The 12,267-nt window shown below is 44.0% G+C and overlaps 1 protein-coding gene across 5 annotated transcripts in view; it reads right to left on the reverse strand.

Moving 5' to 3' along the window:
- The window catches only part of stard3nl (STARD3 N-terminal like), a 47,306-nt gene that overhangs the window by 17,379 nt on the left and 17,660 nt on the right, over window positions 1-12,267 (reverse strand). For 4 of the 5 annotated variants that reach the window (XR_010975120.1, XR_010975119.1, XM_068032614.1 and 1 more), the window contains exons 2-7: window positions 6,519-6,784; window positions 4,099-4,176; window positions 3,927-4,004; window positions 3,235-3,288; window positions 3,011-3,131; window positions 2,517-2,615 (exon numbers count right to left, since the gene is read on the reverse strand). Coding sequence is in view for 3 of the 5 variants with exons in the window: in XM_068032614.1 (XP_067888715.1) it covers window positions 2,517-2,615; window positions 3,011-3,131; window positions 3,235-3,288; window positions 3,927-4,004; window positions 4,099-4,176; window positions 6,519-6,743 (655 nt within the window). In the remaining 2 variants the exon portion in view is untranslated. The remainder of the gene's footprint in view (window positions 1-2,516; window positions 2,616-3,010; window positions 3,132-3,234; window positions 3,289-3,926; window positions 4,005-4,098; window positions 4,177-6,518; window positions 6,785-12,267) is intronic. The other variant, XM_068032615.1, reaches the window with a different exon arrangement.

Consider the following 12,267-nt stretch of genomic DNA (forward strand, 5'->3'; position numbering starts at 1 on the left):
TGATGATGATGGGGGCTGTGATGGTAATGCCATTGAATGTCAATGGGAGATGGTTAATTTTTCTCTTGTTGGAGATGGTCTTTGCCTGGCACTTGTGTGGCATGAAGGTTATGCAAGATTAAACCCAATTTTAGAATCACACATTATGGCACAAGAAGGTACATTCTGAGCAGAGCAACAGCCTCTGAAAACTGTTTAAAGCAAACATTTATTACTTAGGAATATGAGGAACCCAAGAGATAGTAGCTGATTTTTGCTGCAATGCATGTGTGGAACAATGATAAAAATCATATTAAAATAAAAGTTTTATTATTTGTTCTTGGGATTTGAGCGTCGTTGGCAAAGCCAGCATTTCTTGCCTATCCCCAACTGCCATTGAAACCGAGTGGCTTTCTGGGCCATTTCAGAGCGCAGTTAAGTGTTAACCACATTGCTGTGGATATGAAATGACCTGTAGGCCAGACCGGGTAAGGACAGCAGATTTTCTTCCCTGAAGGACATTAGTGAACGAGATAGGTTTTTCATGACAATCTGGTAATTTCATGATTCCAGATTTATTAATTTACTGAGTTTAAATTCCTCCAGCTGCCATGGTGGGATCTGAAGTCATGTCTCTGAAGCATTAGTCTGGTCCTCTAGATTACTACTCCAGTAACATTACCACAATGTTACCGTCTCCAACACTGTTGATTGTTTGTAAATAAAAGTGGTGATAAAGCCTTTGCCAAGAACCTTTGTCACGAACTTATTTTTGATCTCTTTACCGATATAATCCGAATGAGAGCATGATAACCAACTACTTGGAGCGAGACAGCTGGATTTCTCTACAGCATCATTCCGTTATGTTAAAAAGAGGCCTTTCCTTTTGTCTGATAGAGAACATGTCCGTCCAGCCACCGCAGTGGCTCTCAGCTCACAATGAAGGCAAACTACCACTGTGCATCGCCACTGAACCACAAATGTTCAGGACTGGCTTACTCAAGGACTGGTCCCCATTCCACGCCAGCATGATTAAATTTCAGAACAAGTTAGGTACATCACGACAAATTATAATATATAAAGATGTAGGAAAACAGTTAAAACAACTTGTATTTTTATTGTACCTTTAACACAGAAAAACATCCCAGGTTACCACAGAGAATCAGACAAAATGGAGGCCGGGGCAGGGAGAGAGATATTGGGAGAGTGGGCAAAATGCTTGGTGAAAAAGCTCGGTTTTAAGGAGGAGAGAGGTGGGAAGGGGGAAGTGGGGTAAACAGCAGAAGCAGACATAGGGATGGTCTACACCTTGGAAAAAAAAAAATCCATAAATTGCTCATATTTGCTGGAGGCAAAGGACGCGGGGTTTAAGGAGCTGATTGAATATAACTGGTCTTTCCTGTACCACCAAAGTGATTGGAGGAGGAACTGTCTGACCTCCTCCCCCACCCCCCACAGTATGGATGCAGAAGGAGATGGAAGGTGGTTAGGAGGTTGCAGGTCCACAGGGATAAAATGAAGTGGTCACAGTTGAGCTCGTCAGTGACGAAGATTATAGGAGGAGGCAGGTTCCAAGAGATGGTGAGATTCAGTAGCTCACACCAAGAGGAGGGGCAGAATTAGGCCGTCCAGATAACACAGGAGGTTAAGCAGGGAATGCACCATGGTAGCAGGCACTAGGTTCAGAGATGCTCACACTCATTCAAAAGCAGCACAAGGTTAAAGTGTGCGGTGTCAGTTTGTGGGAAAGACCTGCGCAGTGAACAGAATGATTACTGTGCGAGTGCAAATTCTGGAGAGAGTGATTTATTTCAACACTGAAAAGATGCAGAGATTACTAGTGAAGGGTGCTTGGGAACAGGAGGAGAACATGCCCACTCAGTCTCTGTCAAATGTCCCTGGCAGCTGCACCCACTGGCTCATCAACACCTCGTGGGCATCCTGCTCCTTGCAGATACCTTGATGAATGGCCAATTAATGGAGATTTGTGTCCGAAATATCAATGGATATTTATAGGGTCATAGAGAGATACAGCACTGAAACGGGCCCTTCGGCCCACCAAGTCTGTGCTGACCAACAAGCACCCATTTATACTAATCCTACATTAATCCCATATTCCCTACCACATCCCCACCATTCTCCTACCACCTACCTACACTAGGGGCAATTTACAATGGCCAATTTACCTATCAACCTGCAAGTTTGGCTGTGGGACAAAACCGGAGCACCGGCGGAAACCCACGCGGTCACAGGGAGAACTTGCAAACTCCACACAGGCAGTATCCAGAACCGAACCCAGGTCGCTGGAGCTGTGAGGCTGCGGTGCTAACCACTGCGCCACTGTGTCACCCGCTGTGGCGGGAATTAATCAGACCCTCAATATTCTTACATTATTTGCATATTTCACACTAATGAATACAAAGTTGTGGGAAATTAACAGCTGACACCCCATAAACAGACATGAATAATGTTGGCACTATGGTACTATGCACATTAAAGCTGCCCTACAATCTCCATCATGCTCTTACAGTACTCACCAACAACAGATTCGGGAGGAGAATAAAACTGGCCATCCGAGAGGGGGCCAGGACGGATGAGAGGTGCGTGCTCTGATACATCAGATACTATGAAGACTCCTGGAACAGGAAGAATGATACTCACATTAGAGACACTGGCAGAACAAGACGTATGTGTGATTTATTATATTTCATATCCCTAAAGTAACAGTTCAGGAGTTGTAACTTAGTCTATTGGCCCAGCATGTATCACACCGTCCGAATTTGTAAACCATTAAGTCATTTACGGCAACTTGTTACTGACTTTAGCTAACCTTACAGCAATTGTAGAATGGACAAAAAATAGCGTGTGGATAAAACAAAGGTTAGATTGGCTTCATTAAAAATGACAATGTAAAATTCAGTGTTACAAATCATCCTCTATCTGCACCATCCATATCACCTGCTTTGCCTGCAACTTAATCTGACATCACCATCGGGGGAACAGACAGCACAAAAGAACAGTAACTACTTACTGTTTTCATCTTTTGCCTCTTGTGGCAACACTTTAAAATCCAAGAACCAGGTCTCAATCCAGGCCAGTATGAAAGAGATGATTGGCAGTAAATAGGCAAAGGCCGTACCTTCAACCAGGAGCTAAAGTAAAATGAGACACTTTTACCAACTTAAAGCAAACTAATGATGCACAATCTCAGCAATGAACTTTCATTTAGAGTTTAGTTGCATGGTCACTACATACCTTGGAAATAATGACTTTTGTGATTAGAAAGGCACTGGTGACAGCTGTTGTAATCTGGAACAGTGGCAGAAGAGGCATTTACAGTCACAGGAAGGGAAGTTACAAAGATTCAGTAATTCAGCTCTCAGTATTAATGGTGGATTAATCTAACCTCATTTAAAGTTGTGACCACTCATGAAAACTATCACCCTTTATCCAAATTATTCACTGGATCAGAAGCACATTTTCAGTGGAAGACAAAGCAGACAGGCGTCGCACTGTCCAGGAGTGTGTGGGATGGGGAAACAGAATTTGAAGGAAATAAAAAATTTCTGTGTGCATCAGATTGTTATTTATTTAAATCAAAGGCTACTGGATCTCGGAGTGTAAAGTGCACAATTATCTGATGCAGCAGAGGTGTTGTTTGGATACTGCAGTCATAAATACACTGTTCGGACATGTTGCGGGGAATTTTATTTTGCACATTCCCCTAACGGGCAAGACATGGACACCAGGACCAAGAGCATTAAATGCTTCCTTTCCCTGCATCAATAGCTCATATCACAGAAATTCAAATATACACAACTTAAAAATAAACTCTCGTGTGGTCGGAGGAGGGGTTCGAGAACAGAAAGTACAGATTCTGGCCCACATTTTGTACATGTCCACTGTCTTAACGCAAGGGGCAAGAAAAATGCCATCACATCACTCACCGCAATCACCCACCAGTGGTTTAACCTACACAGAGCGTATGCAATAACCAGCATAAGGAAGCGTAACACCGCCAGTAACTGGGAAGGACAAAAGAGAATTAGATAAAAGCTATTAAGAGTTTAAATGCTGCATTAACTGAGCATTTGAAGGGAAATGAGAAAATTTACTCACAAGTATATCAAAGTAAGATTTGTGGAAGTCATAGTGAATGACCTCACTTTCTAAACTATGAATTATGCCACCATCTACCTAGAAAACAAAAAGACACAAGTGGAATCATTTTGTCAGCAGTGGTTATTGAAATCAGGGTAAAATAATCAAATAAAAGCAAAATACTGCGGATGCTGGAAATCTGAAATAAAAACAAGAAATGCTGGAACTACTCAGCAGGTCTGGCAGCATCTGTGGAAAGAGAAGCAGAGTTAACGTTTCGGGTCAGTGACCCATCTTCGGTTCCGAAGAAGGGACATGTTGCGGGGAATTTCGGTTCCGAAGAAGGGTCACTGACCCGAAACGTTAACTCTGCTTCTCTTTCCACAGATGCTGCCAGACCTGCTGAGTAGTTCCAGTATTTCTTGTTTTTATTTAAAATAATCAAACAGCCATATATTTGCTGGCATTTATTCAGATTTTAAAACATGGATCAGATATAGGGAACAATCTCTAATACACTTAAAAAAATCCTAATTTATCGAACTTATTCCAAAAAAAATGGCATTGCACTTAATTTGTGCATTCTGATACACTGTTGCTATTAATCAGGTTTGCCGATGGTGCAAGAGCTGGAGTTAGATTCCCGGTGCTGCTCGCAGTACTGGCTTACTCTGGACTGAAATACAGCGAGAGATTCTGAAACTAAACTCCACAACAAACATCCTGTACCAAAGGCTTATCATTACTCCAGGTGAATCTGTATTTAGTAAATTAATATTCTGAAAAAGAAAAATTTAACAAGGAGTATGGGGAAAGAGTAGGGAGGGCACAGAGCTCTTTCATAGTTGACATAGTAAGTGCGATGGGCCAAATGGATTCCTACTATGCTACAAAATTCCAGAATTCTATAAACAGCATATTATTCTAATCTAAAGTTTAGAATGATTCAATGGCTTCAAAAACAGACTGTAGTCAGTCTGAGTGGCATGAAACTCATTGTTTCAGTTCAGTTCAGTTTCGGTCAAATGAATCAGTATCAATTCTGCAACTCCTGCAGCCTTAAACAAAGAGAAACAGGGAACCACTGAACAGGATGTCCTGACAACATTTTCACTCACATGTTCAATACGTGGTCTCCCTGGAGCCCATTCGCCTAGTTTCTACCGCCTCACTGCACACCACACAGAGTGAAGAGGTAATGGCAGAGGGTACGATATACAGACAGTTCTTTCAGGGTAAACACAAGTGTGGCAGGGCAATGACGACTGCAGGCTGGAAGTGTGGAAGAAAGGATGGGCTAGCAGTGGCTATTGGGGTGAGAATCAATACCATAGCCAGTCAGACATACTGAAAAGTGGCTCTCAGCTGGAAGTGGAAGGAAAGGGGAACTCAAGCTGCTGTGGCCTTGCTAATCTTTTGTAAAAGTGAGCAGTTGCTGTAGAGCCTGGGAGTGTGTCCAGATGTTGGCCTTTCAGAAGGTGTTGGACTTAACAACTAAAGGATTGTGTTTAGGATAAAGCTGGGTATCTGTATCTCAGTTAGGCAGAATGATTTAGACCAGATATAAAGAATTACATGGCCAGTTTTATTGCATCTCCAAGGTGGAGAGGTAGTATGGCAGATAAATCGGTTAAACCATGAGTACACAATTGTAACTGCAGTTTAAAAGAGACAAATAGGATACTGAGTTGCATTAGTAGAGGGGCAAACTATACACTAGAAGGTCCTCTGACTACTGTAGAAGATAGTGGTCAGCTCAGTATGGTCATCTAACCAATGGAAAGTTGTTACTGCCCTTGAGGGAAAGGATTGAAGGTTAAATATTGGTTAGGGCACCAGGGAGAACTCCCCTGTTCCTCTTCCAACAGGGATATGGGATTTTTTATGTCCACCTCAGGCAGCAGATGGGGCCTTGGTTTAATGTCTGATCCAACAGTTGGCACCCCTGAGAGTGCAGCACTCCTTCAATACTGGCACTGGGAGTGTCAGCCTACATTATGTGCTCAGGTCTCTGGACTGAGGAGAATAATACTGCCCGAGTCATGGCCCACATCTTAAATACAAAACACACATTCCCAGCACAAAGCCTCACTCAGCAGAAAACACACATCAGAAAACTGCAGACTCTCTCTCCCCTCTGCACCCTACCCAATCCTAGCGAGACCCTCGCCCCTCTCCCTGTCCGTCCCTGGCCAGGACCCTCTCCCCTCTGCCATCCATTCCTGTTGCGACCTCACCCCTCTCCCCGTCCATCCCTGGCCAGACCCTCTCCCCTTCTGTTCCCAGTGACGCCCTCTTCCCATCAATTCCTGGTGATTTGATAAACCTACCCAAGTTTGCAATTGCTTGTCAAACAGCACCTTTAGCAACAAGTGATTTGCAGAATCTCCCGGGATATAGGATCACAGAAAAATACAGTCAAAGAGTTTAATACTTACATTTAATTCTATTATCCACAGCAAACCAACAAATAAAAGGTCAAATGTAACAAATAAGCAGAAAGTTCTCCTGACATCAGAAATAGGCTTTCTGTCGCTGGATTTGTATGGCTCTAAACTAGCAGCAAGTTGGGACGTGTTAATGGAATGCGTGGTACTGAGGGAAGCACTAGAACCAAAACGATTGACTGCAGCCCGGTCCTGGTCAGTTGGCAATCTGCTCATCCTGCACGACTCTGCCACTGCTTCAGCATCACCACAAGCTGCTGTACAAGAACAGAAATTTGAGTGTTCAGAAAAGGAGTTCAGCAGGACAGCGCCGAAACAGCAACATCACAGCTCAATTACCTTCATTAAAACCCAGGAAACTCAATTTAATACAATTGCCCCTCCACTGAATGAAGGCAAATGTTTGCAGCTGAGTAGTGGGAAACACTGAGCACAAAGCTTCATCCAGGGAAAGCCCATATGGGATAGGGCATTAAGGGAGCACCACCTTCCGCACCCCATTTCCCCACTCAACACAGCATTGTCTCCCCACAGAGTTAGTTCTCATTGGCAGGCACTAGTTCTGTAACATTATATTGTAACATTATAGTTCTGTAACATTTTAACATAGTAAAATGTCCCAAAACACTTCACAGCAGCGTTACTAAACAAAATTTGGCACCAAACCACATAAGGAGATATTAGGACACGTAACCAAAAGCTTAGTCAATAAGGTTTATGAAAGAAACGTCTTAGAAGAGGAAAGAGAGGGAGAGATGTTTATGGAGGGAATTCCAGAACTGAGGGCCTAGGCAATTGAAGGCACGGACAATGATGTAGTGATTAAAATCGGGGGTCCTCAAGAGGCCAGAAATGGGGGAGCACAGATATCTCTGAGGGCTGTAGAGCTAGAGGTGGTGAGATGGGGAAGGACAAGGCTGAGGAGGGATTTGAAAACATGAAAGAGCATTTTAAAATTGAGGCATTGCCTAATCGGGGGTCAATGTAGGTCAGTGAGCACAGGGGTGATGGGTGAACGGACTTAGTGCCAGTAAGGACACGGGCAGCAGAGTTTTGAATGAGCTGAAGGTTGCGGACTGGTGCACTGCTCCATTCAGCATTAGACAAGGTGCATTTACCATGAAACAAACATTTATTCGATCAGGCAACATCTGATGAAAGATCACAGACCTGAAACTCTGCTGTTCTCTCCACAGATGCTGCCAGACCTGCTGAGTATTTTCAGCAGTTTCTGTTTTTATTACAGACAGCACAGAACTTGCATTCGCCCACTGCTATTTCAAGCCAGATGTTCGAGCGCATAAACAAAAGATAGACAAAAAAAGGGCAACATCTGAACGTGATAAAATGAACAGCCAGGTCACCAATCCAGTGATGCGAAGATGACCAGATTATCTGTTTTAGGGATGTTGGATGAGAGATAAATATTGGCCAGGACACCAGGGTGAACTCCCCAGCATTCTTCCAATAGTGGCTTTGTAGTACCGTCACTGTTGTAATCAAGGAAATACAGCAGCCAACATGGTCACAGCAAGAATCCCTAAACAGGAATGGGATAAATGATCAGATAATCTGTTTTTAGGGATCATAGAAAGTTTAAGGCAAAGAAAGAGGCTACTTGGCCCATCGTGTCTGTGCAGGCCGAAAAACGATCCACACAGTCTAACCCAACCTTCCAGCATTTGGTCCATAGCCCTGCAACTTACAGCACTTGAGGTGCATATCCAGACTCCTTGTGAATGGGTTGAAGGTCTCTGCCTCAACTACCCTTTCAGACAGAGTTCCAGACTCCCACCACCCTCTGGGTGAAAAAGCTTTTCTTCATCTCCCCTCTAATTTTTCTACCAATCACTTTAAATCTACGCCCCCTCGTCACTGACCTTTCTGCTAAGGTGAATAGACCCTTCACCTCCACTCTATCCAGGCCCCTCACAATTTTGTACATTTCAATCAGATCCCCCCTCAGCCTTCTCTCTTCCAAGGAGAACAACCCCAGCCTATCCAATCTTTCCTCATAGCTGCATTTTTCCAGTCCTGGCAACATCCTCGTAAATCTCCTCTGTACCCTCTCTAGTGCAAATATATCCTTTCTGTAATGAGGTGACCAGAACTGCACACAGTACTCATATTGTGGCCTAACCAATGAGTTATACAGTTCCAGCATAACCTCCCTGCTCTTATATTCTATACCTCAGCTGATAAAGGAAAGGATTCCATTTGCTTTTTTAACCACATTATCGACCTGTCCTGCTACCTTCAGGGATCTGTGGACATTCACTCCAAGATCCCTCACTCCCTCTACACTTCTCAGTATTTTCCCATTAATCATGTATTCATTTGCCTTGTTTGACCTCCCCAAACGCATCACCTCACACTTCTCCAGGCTGAATTCCATTTGCCACTTTTTTGCCCATCGGATCGGACCATCAATATCTTCCCACAGCCTACAGCTATCCTTCTCGCTATCTGCCACATGGTCAATCTTTGTGTTGTCTGCTAACTTCTTGATCATGCCCCCTACATTTAAGTCCAAATCATTAATATATACCACAAAAAGCAGGGGACCCAGTACTGAGCCCTGTGGAACGTCACTGGAAACAGCCCTCCAGTCGCTAAGACATCCGTCAACAATTACCCTTTGTTTCCTGCCACTGAGCCAATTTTGTATCCACCTTGCTGCGTTTCCCTGAATCCCATGCAATTTTATTTTTTTAATCAGTCTACCATGTGGGACTTTGTCAAAAGTCTTGCTAAAAGCCATGTCGACCACATCAACTGCACTACCCCCATCTATCTTCCTTGTTACTTCTTCAAAAAATTTGATCAAGTTGGTCAAACAAGATCTGAGCTTAGACTGACTGGCCTGCAATTATTCAGTCTATCCTTCGCTCCCTTTTTAAACAAAGGTACAACATTAGCAGTTCTCCAATCCTCAGGCACCACATCTGTATCCAATGAGGACTGGAAAATGATGATCAGACCATCTGCTATTTCTTCTCTTGCTTCTTTTAACAGCCTAGGGTACATTTCATCTGGCTCTGGTGATTTATCAACTTTCAAGGATGCTAATCCCATTAATACTCCCTCTCTTCCTACGTTTATCACATCCAATACTTCACACTCTTCCTCCTGATGTTGGTTGAGAGATAAATATTGGTTAGGACACCAGGGAGAACTCCCCTGTTGTTCTTCCAATAGTGACCATGGATCTTTTACATTAACCTGAGAGAGCAGGCTGAGCCTTTCTTTAATGGCTCAACCGAAAGACAGCCCCTCCAAGAGTGCCGCCATTCTGGCCGATCAGCGCTCCCTCGGTGCTGCCCCTCCAGCAATGCCATGCTCCCTCGGTGCCGCCCCTCTGATAGGTGTGGCGTTGTAAATACCCATCTGGTTCACTAATGTCCTTTAAGGAATAAAATCTGCCGTCCTTACCCGGTCTGGCCACTATTGGACTCCAGACCCACAGCAATGTGGTTGAGTCTTAACTGCCCTCTTAAATAGCCAAGCAAGCCACTCAATTGCATCAAACTGCTACAGAAAAGTTAATTAACAAAAGAAAACAAACAGACCACCTGGCATTGACCTAGGCACTGTACACAACCTGGGCACACCCTGCCCAGTTGACCCTGTAAAGTCCTCATTAACATCTGGGGTCAAGGGAGCCAAAGGCATCATGCCAACTTACTATGTTGAATGATAATTTTCTTTAATCCACTTAATGGACATCTGAACTAATTTTTTTTTAAAAGAAACTTAAAATAGAACAGATAAAAGATGACTTTGCTACCAGCTTAAGATGGCTACTTCATTTGCAACACTGTATCCTGGGTAACCTGCCATGCAAGGCCTGTGAGGTGGAGACAAAATGTCTGCACATCCCAGCAAGAACTAAGACCCAGGAAGTTTAAGGGGAGTGCTTGTTCTTTTTCTTTTAGCAAGAATAAATATCAACTACTACGCTTGAATCACTGAGTGACTGTCTTGTGACAAGCCCTCCCCATCTGTGGTTTTAAGCTTGTGTTTCTCTGCAGCAGCAAGGAGAAGCATCTGGACTCTGAAATGTGCAGACCCAAGTGAGGGTCCTTGTCTCTCTCCCTCTCTCTCTCTCTCCATTCCAGTTTGCAAACTTCAAATCCTGCCTGTTGACTGACCACTTCTGCATACTCTGGCTACAATCAGAAACCCCGTTGGAGGAAATTATCCGCATTGCTGTCTCCAAGAGACATCTACCTCCTGAAACTAAAAGCCTCAGGACCACCAAATTCAGCTAGAAGTCAACTAAATCACCAAACCCCAGAGAGTGCATAACCCCTTTTTTCTATGGACTCTAACTTAACTAATCTACTTTTCCCCACTCTGTAACCGGTTTTTGTGTGTGTAAACCTCGAGAAAGAGTGTGTGTGTGTGCGTGGTGTATGTGTGTGAGATAGAGAGAGTGTGAAATTGGCCCATAGTTTATTATTTTAATTGGTTTGGTTTAGGTGCAATAAAGTTAATCTCTTTCTTTGTTAAACTCAAGAAAACCTGTCCAATTGATTACTTACTTGCAATTATCATAACAAGAACCAAACACCTATTGAATTGGCCAGTACATCTACTTTAAGAAAGAATTAAATCTGTTGTGGCCAAGAGGGAAAACAGAGAAGCCCTTCGACCACTCCTCACTTGACCCTAGCAAAGGGTATCGGGGGTAGGCAGGAAAGTGGAGTTGCATCCACAAACAGATCATCCATGATCTTATAGAACGGCAGGGCAGGCTTGAGGGGCTGAATAGCCTATGCCTGCTCTGAGCTTGCATGTTTGTATGTTGTGCCAAAATTAGGAGAGCTGTCCCACAGACTAGTCAAGCAACAGGCTGATGTAATCACTCTCAGCAAATCATACGTTACAGCCAATGTCCCCGACTCCTCCATCACCATCCCTGGATATATCCTGTCTCACCAGAAGGACAGACCCACCAGAGGTAATGGCACAGTGGTATACAGTTGGGGAGGGGGGGGGGGGTGGTGGAGAGTGGCCCTGGGAGTTCTCAACATTGACTCTGGACCCCATGAAGTCTCATGGCATCATAACAAAAACAGGCAAGGAAACCTCTTGCTGCCCTCCCTCAACTGATGAATCTGTACTCCTCTATGTCGAACACCATTTGGAGGAAGCACTGAGGGTAGCAAGGGCACAGAATGTACTCTGGGTAAGGGAGTTCAATGTCTATCACCAAGACCGGCTTAGCAGCACCAGCACTGCTCGAGATGGCTGAATCCTGAAGGACATATCTGCCAGACTGGGACTGCAGCAGGTGGAGCAAGAACAAACACAAGTGAAAGGCCTACATAAACCTCATCGTCACCAATCTGTCACAGATACATCTCTCCATGACAGTAATGGTCAGAGTGACTACAATCCTTGTGGAGACGAAGTCCCAGCTTCACAATGAGGATACAATCCATCGTGTTGTGTGACACTATCCCATGCTAAATGGGATAGATTCAGAACAAATCTAGCAGCTCAAAATTGGACATCCATGAGGTGCTGTGGACCATCAGCAGCAGCAGAATTGTATTCAACAACTATCCATAACCTCATGGCCCAGCATATCCCTCAGTCTACCATTACCATCAAACCAGAGGATCAACCCTGGTTCAATGAGGAGTGCAGGAGAGCATGGCAGGAGCAGCACCAACCATATCTAAAGGTGAGGTGCCAAACCAGTGAAGCTACAACACAGAGCCACATGTATGCT

This window comes from Heterodontus francisci, chromosome 5 (genome assembly GCF_036365525.1).
Source record: "Heterodontus francisci isolate sHetFra1 chromosome 5, sHetFra1.hap1, whole genome shotgun sequence".
Taxonomy (NCBI): domain Eukaryota; kingdom Metazoa; phylum Chordata; class Chondrichthyes; order Heterodontiformes; family Heterodontidae; genus Heterodontus; species Heterodontus francisci.